The 15,260-nt window shown below is 39.1% G+C and overlaps 2 protein-coding genes across 5 annotated transcripts; one reads left to right on the top strand and one right to left on the bottom strand.

Moving 5' to 3' along the window:
- Positions 1-339: 339 nt before the first annotated feature.
- LOC125009411 (cell wall protein DAN4-like) lies at positions 340-11,157 on the top strand. Of its 4 annotated transcripts, none has more exons than XM_047587363.1 (10): positions 340-651; positions 900-1,152; positions 1,241-1,395; positions 1,510-1,610; positions 1,744-2,812; positions 7,897-7,982; positions 8,067-8,125; positions 8,785-8,943; positions 9,040-9,074; positions 10,448-11,157. In XM_047587363.1, the coding sequence occupies exons 2-10, from the start codon at positions 900-902 to the stop codon at positions 10,487-10,489; spliced, it is 1,959 nt and encodes a 652-aa protein (XP_047443319.1). In that variant the 5' UTR covers positions 340-651; the 3' UTR covers positions 10,490-11,157. The 4 variants fall into 4 exon arrangements, with proteins under 4 accessions (XP_047443319.1, XP_047443318.1, XP_047443317.1 ...); XM_047587362.1 differs by lacking the exon at positions 10,448-11,157 and adding an exon at positions 9,211-9,730; XM_047587361.1 differs by lacking the exon at positions 10,448-11,157 and adding an exon at positions 9,208-9,730.
- LOC125009412 (torsin-1A-interacting protein 2-like) lies at positions 10,616-15,220 on the bottom strand. The gene is made up of 8 exons (XM_047587364.1): positions 14,998-15,220; positions 14,235-14,357; positions 13,972-14,142; positions 12,910-13,014; positions 12,675-12,824; positions 12,447-12,569; positions 12,298-12,351; positions 10,616-12,202 (listed from the first exon to the last, which is right to left on the bottom strand). The coding sequence occupies exons 1-8, from the start codon at positions 15,068-15,070 to the stop codon at positions 11,418-11,420; spliced, it is 1,584 nt and encodes a 527-aa protein (XP_047443320.1). The 5' UTR covers positions 15,071-15,220; the 3' UTR covers positions 10,616-11,417.
- Between the last annotated feature and the right edge of the window lie 40 nt (positions 15,221-15,260).

Below are 15,260 nucleotides of genomic sequence, written 5' to 3'. Positions count from 1 at the left end.
TATGAGTTGAGGGGAGGGGCCTCTGTGGATCATCCCACAGATACTTGATTAGTTTGGGATCTAGGGTGGGTATAGGTATAGGTGGGTGCTACATGTCTAAGTAACATCCAAATGAACGTCAGGTCCAAAAGTTTCCTAGTAGAATGTTGAATTGTCAGAAACTGTATGATTATGGATTGTTTTTCTCATCTTTGATTTGAGGTATGGATCAAGCAGATGTATTTTTACTGCAGAATTAAGTTTGTCTTCTGAGGAACCCTATCAGAATAGGCATGGACTTTTGTCATTATAAAAAACACCTTCTTTATTGATGTGTCATATTCTCCTGGCTGGGTGCAGCACTGCATTACACTTAGACTTAGTACGCCACTGTTTTTGGTAACTCACATTCTGTGAAACTAATAAGAGGAATGTCTCATTGAAGGTAAAGGGAAACTAGTTTGTGGATGACTGCAGCTGTGCTTGTGGGTGGGACCAGTTGTATTTTGAGGACCTCTCCAGCGTCCTCAATAGGCCTGCGGATTTATAGGACAGCTGTCTGGGAGGCACACACCTTTCTACCAAGAGGTCTCTTCTATTTTCCTGAATGGAACAACTTTTGTAGTTGTCTCAGGTTGCTGCACTTTCGTCACACAAAGAGTTTTTTTTAAGGCAAGTAAAAAGAAATTCTGGCTTTTCCTTTGTTACTGTTTGTCAGTCTAGGTTTACTATTTGCCTATTTAAATCAGTTTGTAATGTTTGAATTTGAATAACAAATTGAGTGATCTTTAAAACATTTTATAAAACATATATTTCACATTATCTATTAATTTTGGCCTAAATTATTCCTATTTTGCAAAATAAATGTGTATCCATTCCTTTGTACACATATGTTTTGCTGGCTATGTATCTATATATAGATGAGTGGTACTTCAAGGCATCGTCTTGCTATCAGTGTGACGCTTGTTTCACACATGTGGATGTGCATCTTGGTTGGCCTGAACATCATCACAATCGTGTGTGGGTATTCAGATGGCATAGTCCCAGAGCCGTGTGAATCCATGTCCCCAAAGCATCAGCTTGATGGAGGGCATTATTGTCCTCCTAAGACCACTGAATCTCCATTTATGGTTGACTACGTACCAGTCAGTGATCCCAAGGATCCTGTTACAGGTACACTTTTTTTTTTTTTTTACATTGCAATTGTTATCAACAGTATATAGTTTTCACTGTTACCAATATTCTTCAAACAATTTTCCAGTAATCCTTAAGACGAAGGAGGGCTATGCGCAGACATTTATGGGATTTATGTTGGAGGCTCGACGGACAAGTATGGGGGACAGTGGGCATCCAGTTGGAAAATTTATCCTACTTGAGCCAGATAAATCTCGACTCTTGACATGCCATGGTGTAGAAGTAAGTAATTATTAGATTGCACATTCATTACAAGTAACACATTAAAATGGACTTTTAGTGTAAATAAAAAATGTAATGCACTGGCTGTTGCTTGATTCTTGTCACTCTTCTCAGGGTTTGGTTGTTAGTCAAAGAAACAATCAAATGAAGAGTCTAATCAGAGTTAACTGGACAGCCCCGGAAGAAGAAAAGTTTCCAACAGATATCATTTTCAGGTTAGCTTTGAAATATCTTCACACTTCAGCTTACCTCTAGAAGACAAAAGCAAAAAGGACCAGCTTCAGATTATAAAATACAACAGGACTGAGGATTGTCATCAACATGGGCTCTTGTGTTCATGTGTTTCAGAGCCACATTTGTTCAGACATATGACACATTCTGGGAACGTGTCAATATAAATTTAAGTCTACCAACAACTACTACAGAGCCAAGTACTACAACAAGTACCACAAAGCCAAGTACTACAACAACTACCACAAAACCAAGTACTACAACAACTACTACAGAGCCAAGTACTACAACAAGTACCACGAAGCCAAGTACTACAACTAATACCACAAAGCCAAGTACTACAACAAGTACCACAAAGCCAAGTACGACAACAACTACCACAAAGCCAAGTACCACAACAAGTACGACAAATCCAAGTACTACAACAACTACCACAAAGCCAAGTACTACAACAAGTACCACAAAGCCAAGTACGACAACAACTACCACAAAGGCAAGTACTACAACAAGTACCACAAAGCCAAGTACGACAACAACTACCACAAAGCCAAGTACTACAACAAGTACCACAAAGCCAAGTACTACAACAACTACCACAAAGCCAAGTACCACAACAAGTACGACAAAGCCAAGTATTACAACTAATACCACAAAGCCAAGTACGACAACAACTACCACAAAGCCAAGTACTACAACAAGTACCACAAAGCCAACTACAACAACAACTACTACAAAGGCAAGTACTACAACAAGTACCACAAAGCCAAGTACTACAATAACTACCACAAAGCCAAGTACCACAACAAGTATGACAAAGCCAAGTACTACAACAAGTACCACAAAGCCAAGTACTACAACAACTACCACAAAGCCAAGTACTACCAGAACTATCACAAAGCCAAGTACTACAACAAGTACTATAAAGGCAAGTACTACAACAAGTACCACAAAGTTAAGTACAACAACAAGTTCCACAAAGCCAAGTACTACAACAAGTACCACAAAGTTAAGTACAACAACAAGTTCCACAAAGGCAAGTACTACAACAACTACCACAAAGCCAAGTACTACCAGAACTATCACAAAGCCAAGTACTACAACAACTACCACAAAGCCAAGTACGACAAGTATGACAACAAATACCACAAACCTAATGACGACACGTATGGAAAAAAATATCAAAACGGCAAGTAATACAGCAAGTACCACAAAGCCAAGTACTACAACAACTTGACTGTACACACACATTTCTGCATTGTCTAAAGGTTAATATGTGTTTGTGTGTCTGTTTGTGTCTGTTTAGGTCACTGTTGTTGAACTCGTAATGTCGGTGCCTACTGGGATAGAGCTGTTGCTGCTGGCTTTGCCGTTAAGACCCATCCATGAACTGTAAATGCAACTCCACTTCCGTGCATGAACACTTTATTAGACTTTCATTTCAACACTGTTCATTTTCTTTTGCTCTGTTCCAGTAAGGAGATCAGGGACGTCACTTTCAGAGTGTGTACTACGATCCAAGTGATTGTCACAAGTAAGGAAATACATCTGATTCCATACCTTTGTGACCCTAAATTGTGAATGGTGTGAATGGTTGTTTGCTGTCCAGGGTGTACCCCGTGACAGCTGTGGTAGTTTCCAGCAGCTGCTGTCCCTAGTGAGGATAAGCAGTAGTATTATTATTAGGGTTAGGGTTATGGTCGTTCTTGCAAAGATATGACTAATACCTCTGATTAACACACTTTGTAGTTTAAAAAACAAGCAAAACTGAAACAAAAGCAACAAGTAGCTTCATTTTCAGCTTCTTCAGTTGTAAATGACCGTTGGAGAGCTGAGGTTTTTGTTTTCAGTTTTTGGGGACAAATGGCAAATGCCTTTAAAACACCCAACAAGTCCATTTGTCTTTGTTTCAGCTTTACTCTTTTGGATGAGCCATGACCTGAAAGACTGAAAAGCCTCTGTATGTAATAACATAGATATTAACATAGCACATTTGGCTATAATATGAAGATGTTATATCCAAAGGGTCATCTTCACTGTGGTAATGTTCTGTGACACATATATTATTTTTTCTATTTTTCTAAGCTGTTGCTTAAAAACAACAAGGCATATTCACAGTTCCCACTTCCTCTTCAGACACTTTCCTCTGTCTGTCTATTCTGAATTCATTTCTACATGTGTTTTACACACAGCTGCCATTACCTTTGTTGGTGTCATGGATCTTGATGACTATGGAGCCACCTGGGAAGATTCTTGGCTGAAGAAAGTCATGATTGCTTTCTCTGTGTGGATGTTCCTGTTTGTAATTTGGGTTTTCGTATCCAGTCCAATACTGGCAAGAAGGAAACTAGGTGAAGGACATTTGACATATTACTGTCTACATATAATAAAAATGTTCATGAACTACAGCAAGGATTCTTTCCCTAATAAAATCATTTCTTTTATAGGGAGTTCACAAAAGAAGAAGCACAAACGCAAAAAGGTGAGAACTTGTCCACATCGTGACACAAAATAATTTGTGAACGTCTTTGTAAGGTCTCAACAACTCTGTGGGCCATAACAAACCTTCCACACAGTGATAATGAAAACTGATGTCTGTTTTTCACCTCTAGAAGAAGAACAACCGTGCAGCCGATGTGATTGTCGTCGCTTTCGCCATAATCTTCACCTGTGGAACCACTTCTTTTGTTGTAGTTATCATCACTGGCTTACTTATCAGTCAGAAAATTTAGGTTTGTGCACAAAGGCCAATGAATATGTGCTGTGCGTGTCTTTCATGATGGTTTAATTTAATTTTACATATTTTATCTATGGTTTATCAGACATTTTTCAAAATGATCTTATTTTACAATTGATTCACGCTCAAAACCCAGTTTTTGATAAACTGTACAAAGAGAATGCCAGACCTGGAGCACTCACTCATAACATTCATTTCCTTGTGTTTTTAAGTTTAAAGCTGAAGCAGATGCACATACTGTAAATAGGTCATAAAGTCTGTAATATGTAACCTGCAATCCTTCACATTAAAACTGATTGATTTAGCCAAGGAATGTCTCTGCCAACAATAAACCTGTCAGGGTACAAAGAGCATGTATCAACTACTTAATAAATAAACTTTTATGACTTCCTTGTTTCTTAGTACAAGTTCAGGTAGTTTATTTCAAACCAAACAGACTAGGACATAACATGCACATTACAACACAAACAAAAACACCTAAAATGACAACCACCTTGGTTTGAAATGGGGATGAAAGAGGCAGAGCTCGTCTATTTCCAACCCCAGTAGGTGAAGGTGAAGTTCATGATGACTCATCAGAGAATGGACATGGGTCTCCTGAGGGTGTCCTGTGGTGTCTGACAACGGGATGTTGTTAGTGGGGGTCTTTGGTTCCTATGAGTTGAGGGGAGGGGCCTCTGTGGATCATCCCACAGATACTTGATTAGTTTGGGATCTAGGGTGGGTATAGGTCAGGGGTCAGCAACCTTCAACACTCAAAGAGCCATTTGGACCCGTTTCCCATAGAAAAGAAAACGCTGGGAGCCACAAAACCCCTTTGACATCTAAAATGAAGATAACACTGCATATATCGTTTTTACCTCTATGCTAGGCCTATGTATAAAAAAAAAACTATATTGTGTTGCATTTATGAAATGAAAGAACTGTAACAGAGAAAGCAACATTTTGTTTATGCATAGGAATACATTTTGAACTCCGAAAAAAAGCAGGTTGAACGTAACACTGCATATATCATTTTTTACTTCAATGCTATGTAAAAAAAACCATAGTGTGTTGCATTTATGAAATGAAAAAATTGCTACAGAGGAAACTAAATTGTATTTATGCATACATAGCAGGGATTTATCCATGGTCAGCTTACCTGAAAAGTTCAATAAATAGCTGTCTGGACATTAAACACATTTTATTTTACTGTTACAAGATCACCATAATTTCAAAAATATTATTATGTTTAAAAAAACTAACGAACTAAAATAAAATACATTTGAATTAAATACTCGATAGCAAAGAGTATATGCGCTGCAATGCACTGTGGGAGTTAAGTGTTTTTTGATGTTACGACCTAGTATATACAGTCAATGGTAACGACCATGAGTGTGAGTGGTGGTGTGGCATTCAATGTCATTCAGTTGTTGTATAGCTCTTGTTTGTTCACTACTGACTGAACAGTTGCCGCTTCTCTGAGGCAGTTAGCGTGAAAAAGTGAACGACTTTTGTTCAGCCTCCTTGCTCCGCACCGCTCGCCACAGAGAGCCGCAGCAGAGGAACGAAAGAGCCGCGGGTTGCCGACCCCTGGTATAGGTATAGATGGGTGCTACATGTCTAAGTAACATCCACATGAATGTCAGGTCCAAAAGTTTCCCAGTAGAATGTTGAATTGTCAGAAACTGTATGGTTATGGATTGTTTTTCTCATCTTTGATTTGAGGTATGGATCAAGCAGATGTATTTTTACTGCAGAATTAAGTTTGTCTTCTGAGGAACCCTATCAGAATAGGCATGGACTTTTGTCATTATAAACAACACCTTTCTTTATTGATGTGTCATATTTTCCTGGCTGGGTGCAGCACTGCATTACACTTAGACTTAGTACGCCACTGTTTTTGGTAACTTACATTCTGCGAAACTAATAAGAGGAATGTCTCATTGAAGGTAAAGGGAAACTAGTTTGTGGATGACTGCAGCTGTGCTTGTGGGTGGGACCAGTTGTGTTTTGAGGACCTCTCCAGCTTCCTCAATAGGCCTGCGGATTTATAGGACAGCTGTCTGGGAAGCACACACCTTTCTACCAAGAGGTCTCTTCTATTTTCCTAAATGGAACAACTTTTGTAGTTGTCTCAGGTTGCCACACTTTCATCACACAAAGAGTTTTTTTTAAGGCAAGTCAAAAAATTCTGGCTTTTCCTTTGTTACTGTTTGTCAGTCTAGGTTTCCTATTTGCTAATTTAAATCAGTTTGTAACGTTTGATTTGAATAACAAATCGAGTGATCTTTAAAACATTTTATAAAACATATATTTAACAATATCTACTAATTTTGACCTAAATTATTCCTATTTTGCAAAATAAATGTGTATCCATTCCTTTGTTCACATGCGTTTTGCTGGCTATGTATCTATATATAGATGAGTGGTACTTCAAGGCATCGTCTGGCTCTCAGTGTGACGCTTGATTCACACATGTGGATGTGCATCTTGGTTGGCCTGAACATCATCACAATCGTGTGTGGGTATTCAGATGGCATAGTCCCAGAGGCGTGTGAATCCATGTCCCCAAAGCATCAGCTTGATGGAGGGCTTCATTGTCCTCCTATGACCACTGAATCTCCATTTATGGTTGACTACGTACCAGTTAGTGATCCCAAGGATCCTGTTACAGGTACACATTTTTTTTTATTATTTTATTTTTTTTACATTGCAATTGTTATCAACAGTATATAGTTTTCACTGTTACCAATATTCTTCAAACAATTTTCCAGTAATCCTTAAGACAAAGGATTGCTATGCGCAGACATTTATGGGATTTATGTTGGAGGCTCGACGGACAAGTATCGGGGACAGTGGGCATCCAGTTGGAAAATTTATCCTACTTGAGCCAGATAAATCTCGACTCTTGACATGCCATGGTGTAGAAGTAAGTAATCATTAGATTGCACGTTCATTACAAGTAACACATTAAAATGGACTTTTAGTGTAAATAAAAAATGTAATGCACTGGCTGTTGCTTGATTCTTGTCACTCTTCTCAGGGTTTGGTTGTTAGTCAAAGAAACCCTCAACCGAAGAGTCTAATCAGAGTTAACTGGACAGCCCCGGAAGAAGAAAAGTTTCCAACAGACATCATCTTCAGGTTAGCTTTGAAATATCTTCACACTTCAGCTTACCTCTAGAAGACAAGAGCAAAAAGGACCAGCTTCAGATTATAAAATTCAACAGGTTACATGAGGATTGTTCATCAACATGGGCTCTTGTGTTCATGTGTTTCAGAGCCACATTTGTTCAGACATATGACACATTCTGGGAACGTGTCAATATAAATTTAAGTCTAACAACAACTACCACAAAGCGAAGTATGACGAAAAATACTACAAACACCCAAAATGTCGGCCCAATACTACAAAGTACCAGACAAAGGCAAGTAATGACAACAAGTACGCCACAAAGCCAATACTACAAACAACTTGTACTGGTACATCACGACACATTTCTGAATTGTCTAAAGGTTAATATGTGTTTGTGTGTCTGTTTGTGTCTGTTTAGGTCACTCTTGTTGCACTCGTAATGTTGGTGATTACTGGGATAGAGCTGTTGCTGCAGGCTTTGCCGTTAGGACCCAGCCATGAACTGTAAATGCAACTCCACTTCCTATGCGTGAACACTTTATTTGAGTTTCATTTCGACACTGTTGATTCTCTTTTGCTCTGTTCCAGTAAGGAGATCAGGGACGTCACTTTCAGAGTGTGTACTACAATCCAAGTGATTCTCACAAGTAAGGAAATACATCTGATTCCATACCTTTGTGACCCTAAATTGTGAATGGTGTGAATGGTTGTTTGCTGTCCAGGGTGTACCCCGTGACAGCTGTGGTAATTTTTCAGCAGCCGCTGTCCCTAGTGAGGATAAGCAGTAGTATTATTATTAGGGTTAGGGTTATGGTCGTTCTTGCAGAGATACGACTAATACCTCTGATTAACACACTTTGTAGTTTAAAAAACAAGCAAAACTGAAACAAAAGCAACAAGTAGCTTCAATTTCAGCTTCTTCAGTTGTAAATGACCGTTGGAGAGCTGGGGTTTTTGTTTTCAGTTTTTGGGGACAAATGGCAAATGCCTTTAAAACACCCAACAAGTCCATTTGTCTTTGTTTCAGCTTTACTCTTTTGGATGAGCCATGACCTGAAAGACTGAAAAGCCTCTGTATGTAATAACATAGATATTAACATAGCACATTTGGCTATAATATGAAGATTATATATCCAAAGGGTCATCTTCACTGTGGTGATGTTCTGTGACACATATATTATTTTTTCTATTTTTCTAAGCTGTTGCTTAAAAACAACAAGGCATATTCACAGCTCCTGCTTCCTCTTCAGACACTTTCCTCTGTCTGTCTATTCTGAATTCATTTCTACATGTGTTTTACACACAGCTGCCATTACCTTTGTTGGTGTCATGGATCTTGATGACTGTGGAGCCACCTGGGAAGATTCTTGGCTGAAGAAAGTCATGATTGCTTTCTCTGTGTGGATGTTCCTGTTTGTAATTTGGGTTTTCGTATCCAGCCCAATACTGGCAAGAAGGAAAATAGGTGAAGGACATTTGACATATTACTGTCTACATATAATAAAAATGTTCATGAACTACAGCAAGGATTCTTTCCCTAATAAAATCATTTCTTTTATAGGGAGCTCACAAAAGAAGGAGCCCAAACGCAAAAAGGTGAGAGCTTGTCCACATCGTGACACAACATAATTTGTGAACGTCTTTGTAAGGTCTCAACAACTCTGTGTGCCATAACAAACCTTGCACACAGTGACAATGAAAACTGATGTCTGTTTTTCGCCTCTACAAGAAGAACAACCGTGCAGCCGATGTGATTGTCGTCGCTTTCGCCATAATCTTCACCTGTGGAACCACTTCTTTTGTTGTAGTTATCATCACTGGCTTACTTATCTGTTAGAAAATTTAGGTTTGTGCACAAAGGCCCATGAATATGTGCTGTGCATGTCTTTCTCAATTGTTATTTAATTTTACATATTTTACCTATGTTCTATCAGACATTTTTCAAAATTATCTTATTTTATAATTGATTCACGCTCAAAACCCAGTTTTTTTGATAAACGGTACAAAGAGAATGCCAGACCTGGAGCACTCACTCATAACATTCATTTCCTTGTGTTTTTAAGTTTAAAGCTGAATCAGATGCACATACTGTAAATAGGTCATAAAGTCTGTAATCTGTAACCTGCAATCCTTCACATTAAGACTGATTGATTTAGCCAAGGGATGTCTCTGCCAACAATAAACCTGTCAGGGTACAAAGAGCATGTATCAACTACTTAATAAATAAACTTTTATGACTTCCTTGTTTCTTAGCACAAGTTCAGGTAGTTTATTTCAAACCAAACAGACTAGGACATAACATGCACATTACAACACAAACAAAAACACCTAAAAAGACAACCACCTCGGTTTGAAATGGGGATGGAAGAGGCAGAGCTCGTCTATTTCCAACCCCAGTAGGTGAAGGTGAAGTTCATGATGACTCATCAGAGAATGGACATGGGTCTCCTGAGGGTGTCCTGTGGTGTCTGACAACGGGATGTTGTTAGTGGGGGTCTTTGGTTCCTATGAGTTGAGGGGAGGGGCCTCTGTGGATCATCCCACAGATACTTGATTAGTTTGGGATCTGGTGAATTAGGAGGCCACCTTGTTCTATTCTTCATGTTTTTTGTTTTTTTTTGAGTTGTTCCTAAACTGTTTTTGTGTGTGTGTATGTGTCAGGATGCATCCTGATGCTGCCATCAAGGAGTGTCATTGCTATGGGGTGGGTGCTACATGTACCATGCTACATGTGCTACAAGTAACATCCACATGAATGTCAGTTCCAATATTTTCACTGATCAATGATATTGACATATTCACGTGTCAGCCGTCATAATGTTGTCGGTGTACATCAGACGTCTGTAAACATTGCAGTCATGAACTTCACCTTTCAACTCTGTTTTCTGGAATCATAATAGATAGCTAGCCACGTGTCATGCTCTTGCTAAGTAACTGCTTAATAAATGAATGATTTTCCTATTTTTCAGTTGCAGCTTCCCGTTTCAAAAGGTGGACTCTACTCACTTTAACATTCATAAGCAAAAGCTTCATAAGAAAAAGTATTTTTGCTAGCTATAATACACACAGAGACATCCCAGTAGGCTCTGAAGTTGATGTCACTAGCGGAGGACGATGGTTTTAACAACAAACTCTTCTTTCTAGTTATCAAAATAAACTTTATTGAAAATATTCAAGTGTTCATACAAATAACATAAATTTGACGTCAGAATGATAACATAAGGGCAATGAGCAGAAAGAACACTACATGAACAGTATAATGCAGCACAAATTAGAACGATATACCAGCAAGAAAACTTGTTTGAACTCTGACGTAACAGATACAAAATCAAATGATGATTTTTTTTTAAAAACATTTTTTCGGTATGTTTCAAATCCAATCTTCATGTATTTAAGGCACATTTTTGTGGACTAATATTCAGTTAAAATATTTTTACAAATCTGAACCACTTTGTGAGCACCTGCAGGTTTTTAAAGGTTGATAAAATTGTATACTTCTGTATTTTTTTCTGTGTCTTGCCCGGTGCAAGTTACAGTTGCCTTTTTGTATCCAATATATTTACAGCATATTTACAAACAAATATACATATTCAGAAATATCTGACAGTATAAAACAGGGATCTAAACTTCATATGATAGATGGTTAAAGGAAAAAGGAATTTTTTTTTCAGCAAATACGCAAACATCAGAATGAAACAAAGTGCCACATCTCCAGCGGCTGTCTGCTGGAGATCTGATACTGAAAAGGAAACTTCTGTTGCATTAGCCCGTACCTGTACATGTACGAGAGATTAATACAACCTTCAAACATTTTCAACCAAATCTACATGTCAATGGCACACACATAATGTTTCCGCATTACTTTTGGCTACGTAGCTCCTTACACAGTGACAAGAAGCAGCAGCCTGGTCCAGTGTAGTATCCTGACCTCCTCCTTCATCAGCATCCTTTCTGCTCTACTTCCTCTTCAGACAAGACAGGCAAGATTAGATGGGAGATGCGACTCAACAGTCCGCTGTACTTGTCAGTATCCATTTTATTGAAGGCGGTCTGGCTGCTCGAGCCCACCAGCTTCTCCTTCAGATAGTCGTGCACCATCTCCTCCACCTCCTTGAGACTCCGCTCATCTCTGATCTCGTCTTGAGGCAGCAGCACAGTAAACAATAAGAACACCCGCTTGTACACAGCGTTCTCGTGGTCACAGTAGCGATAAAAGATGATGGTGGAGCCTGGAGGCAGCTCTTCAAACCGGTGAATGACCGCCACAGGTTTTTCACCCTCAAAGGCGGCTTGCAGCTGGCGGTCAATGTCCAGCTTTACCTCATCGCTGTCCTGGCTGGTCATGCTTGTTCCATCAACGTGGAGGACGGAGGCATTGAGGGCAGAGGAGAAAGAGGAGGCCAGTGCCTGAGCCACGCACTCCAGTGTCCTCTCGGCCTTACGGCCTGCGGTGAAGATCAGGCTAACCGGCTGTGTGGGCTGGGCTGTCTTGAGATGGTTCTCCAGGTGGATCTTGCTCCTCTTCCACAAGTCAGGCCGCTGACTGGGGAACTGAGTCTCAAGAAGGGACATGCGATCGGCAAACTTTTCTGCATTCACATCCCTGGACGGTTGCCCTAAACCACCTGTTGTCCTTCGGACTACAGGCATGACTTTGTATGCCAGCAAGGTGGCAGCGCTAAGCAGCACCAGGAGAACCAAACCCCATACATACCGCATACATCCTGAAAAAACACAAACACTTATTCAAATAGGACGCAGAAACAACATGGAACAATCTTTGAGAGTAAAGACAATGCTGTAAAAGTCAATTGCTTACCTGTGGAGGAATTTCCTGAATTTTTCTTGATAGAAGCGGTTTTCATTAACCGTTCTAAAAAAGAAAATGTCGTCATGTTAATTTCAGAATTGTCACAGTCATATTGGATGTTTCAAATTATTAGTAGCATTCAGTTCAAGAAGAAATACCTTGTTTTTTGCGATGAACATCTTTTTCATCTCTTTGTGTTGGAATGTTGTTTACACGTTCTCGTGTGTAAGGTTTCTCTAAGGTTGGATACGCACTTGAAATGTGGTTCATTCTGGGTACATCTAAAGGTGATAATTTCACACTCAACATGTGTTCAGTGCAACTTTCACACATAATAATTCATTTATATGCCACTGATTTATATCAAAATATCTGCAATACAATACCAGTACTCCTGGCTATGGCCTCCATAGTACTCTTGTATTCGGCCGTACTTCTCATCTTTGTGGTGGGCGCATCATATCTGTTCACTCTTGAATTGATTTGCTCGACTGTCTTGGTGGAGGCTTTTGTTGAAGATTTTGTGTCTGTTTTTACTGAAAATAAACAAGTCAGATTAAGTCAATAAATGATCTTAACATAATGATTTTCAGAAAGAATAATTCTATAGCATTTTCGTACCTTTCACGATATTGATCCTCTCCAGATCCTCATTTACAGTATGACTGGTTAGGCAGCATTGACCGAGCACGACATGTGGAGTCAAATTGACATCTCCCAGGGCTCCTGTTTTTCATACAGATACAAAACCTTAATTAAAATGAAATGTCTTGACTGTCAGCGGTTAAATTTGATACTGATCTGTTATTGAACCATAATGAATTTTCCCAGCAAACCAGACACCACCTTTGTCATTTCAATAGCAGCAACATGCATTAGAAAATATATTAAAAGTCATACAGACACAAATGACTGTTATGTCAGTAAGCTTCCACATACACAGGCCAAGTACAGTCTCTTTTTCTAAGTTCGAATTTTCCAGTATAACGCCAAACCAAATGCTTGTTTATACACCGATCAGGTATCACGTTATGACAGCCTGTCTAATATTGTGAAGGTCTCCTTTGTGTCTCCAAAACAGTTGTGACTCATCAGAGAATGAGAATGTGGTGTCTGACAAGAATATTGTTAGTGGGAGAGCTTAGTGAATTTAGAGGCCAGGTCAACACCTTGTGCTGTTCTTTGTGTTTTTTGGGTTGTTTCTAAACTGTTTTTGTGTGTGTCTGTGTCAGGCTACATCCTACTGCTGCCATCAAGGAGTGTCATTGCTATGGGGTGCGGGTGTCTGGTCTGGTCTAAGTGGGTACTACATGTCTAAGTAATATCCACATGAATGCCAGGTCCAGAAGTTTCCCAGCAGAACACTGAATTGTCACAAGATGGTCGATGTTATTTACTTCTCCTGTCAGTGGTCGTAATGTTGTGCCTGATCGCTGTACATCAGATGTCTGTACACATTGCAATCATGAACTTCACATTAAAACTCTGCTTTCTGGAATTCTGATCCATAGATAGCCACGTGTCTTATGAGTCATGCCCCTGCTATGTATTTCTCCTGTCCTGTCATAATGTTGTGACTGACAAATGTACAAACAATAAGTTTAGACTTACTGGAATATGAAAGCGAATAATTCAAAAGCTACAACTGCTTTGGTGCAATTAATCATTCCTGTCAACCCTAACCTTTATGTATTTTGGGTGGTGGAGAAGAATCCTGCTCAATATCCATTTCGTGGTCTGAGTCATTTTTCTCCATCTCTTCTTCAGCTTCTTCCTTGACATCCATCTCGTTTTCATCACCCCTGCTTCCCGCTGCGACTTCGCTGCCCAGCCGTCTCTTCTTGCTAGGGGATTCTGTTCAGTAAAAACATAAAAATCTCATTTGGTTTCACCGCCTTCAACAGAGTTTACACATAGTCATATCTGTGCTAACTAAAGCAACCCACCTTCATCATCCGAGCCGTTCTCTACATCTTTGGTGCCATTGATTGCTGTAACAGGAGCTTTGTTTTGTGATCCCTTTTTGGTCCTCTTTAGAGGACCTCTGGGTGTCGGTTCAACATTCAGCACTGGAGACGAAACAGAAAGCCACTGTAGTGAGTGACAGTCTTCAGTCTAGTACAATGAGAACTACCAAGCAGTAACTTCATCATATACTCACTTTGCACTTAGTTTATGGTATTCAGCAGTTGTTTTAAGTAACAAAGATAGTTCTTTCAAATTTTTTTTTTTAATGTTTTTTTTTCTAACTTAATTTTAGTGAGAAAGACTATCAATAACAGAGAGAGAACTTACAACATAAACTAAGCACGAAGGGGAATTTATATAATATTTATATAATATATACTATAAAACGAGGAGAGATAGATAGATAGATAGATAGATAGATAGATAGATAGATAGATAGATGTACAAGTAGAGTAAAATGCATCAGAAATCTAGGATCCTAAAACAAGGTACGAAAAATAGAAATACTAGGATAAACTTAAAATAGACCTAAAAACTTAAAATACTAATTTGAAATGTACACTCTGCACGTATACCTAATTAATTGTTAAGCGAGTGTAACGTTTATTTAGTCTACTTTGTACTATGGCTGACTATGACTAGAATTACAAGATTAGACATTCAACTGAATTATTCTTAAAGTTTGAGATCTAGGTTGAGTTAGCTCCGATGGCTAAGCTAGCTAATTGACAAGTTGCTCACCTTTAACTGGTGCGTGTCTGGTCGACCGTCTCAAATGGTGAGGAGGCTTGTTTTCTAAAATTCCGGAATCCATTTATAATCGCAACGTGACCGAGAGATGCCAAAAAATATATATCAATTACAAAATGCGACGTAGCATCGTGTCTATAAACAGGTTAGAGTCAAGCAATGGACTTCCCTAGTTGTTATAGGAAGGGGGGGCACATTTCCTTGACGGGACAGTATTTTGATGTCCGGAAACAAGCTGTACTACCTTTAGATGT

The sequence above is a fragment of the Mugil cephalus genome, chromosome 6 (genome assembly GCF_022458985.1).
Source record: "Mugil cephalus isolate CIBA_MC_2020 chromosome 6, CIBA_Mcephalus_1.1, whole genome shotgun sequence".
Classification (NCBI taxonomy): Eukaryota; Metazoa; Chordata; class Actinopteri; order Mugiliformes; family Mugilidae; genus Mugil; species Mugil cephalus.
This window is presented reverse-complemented; position numbering and strand designations above follow the sequence as displayed.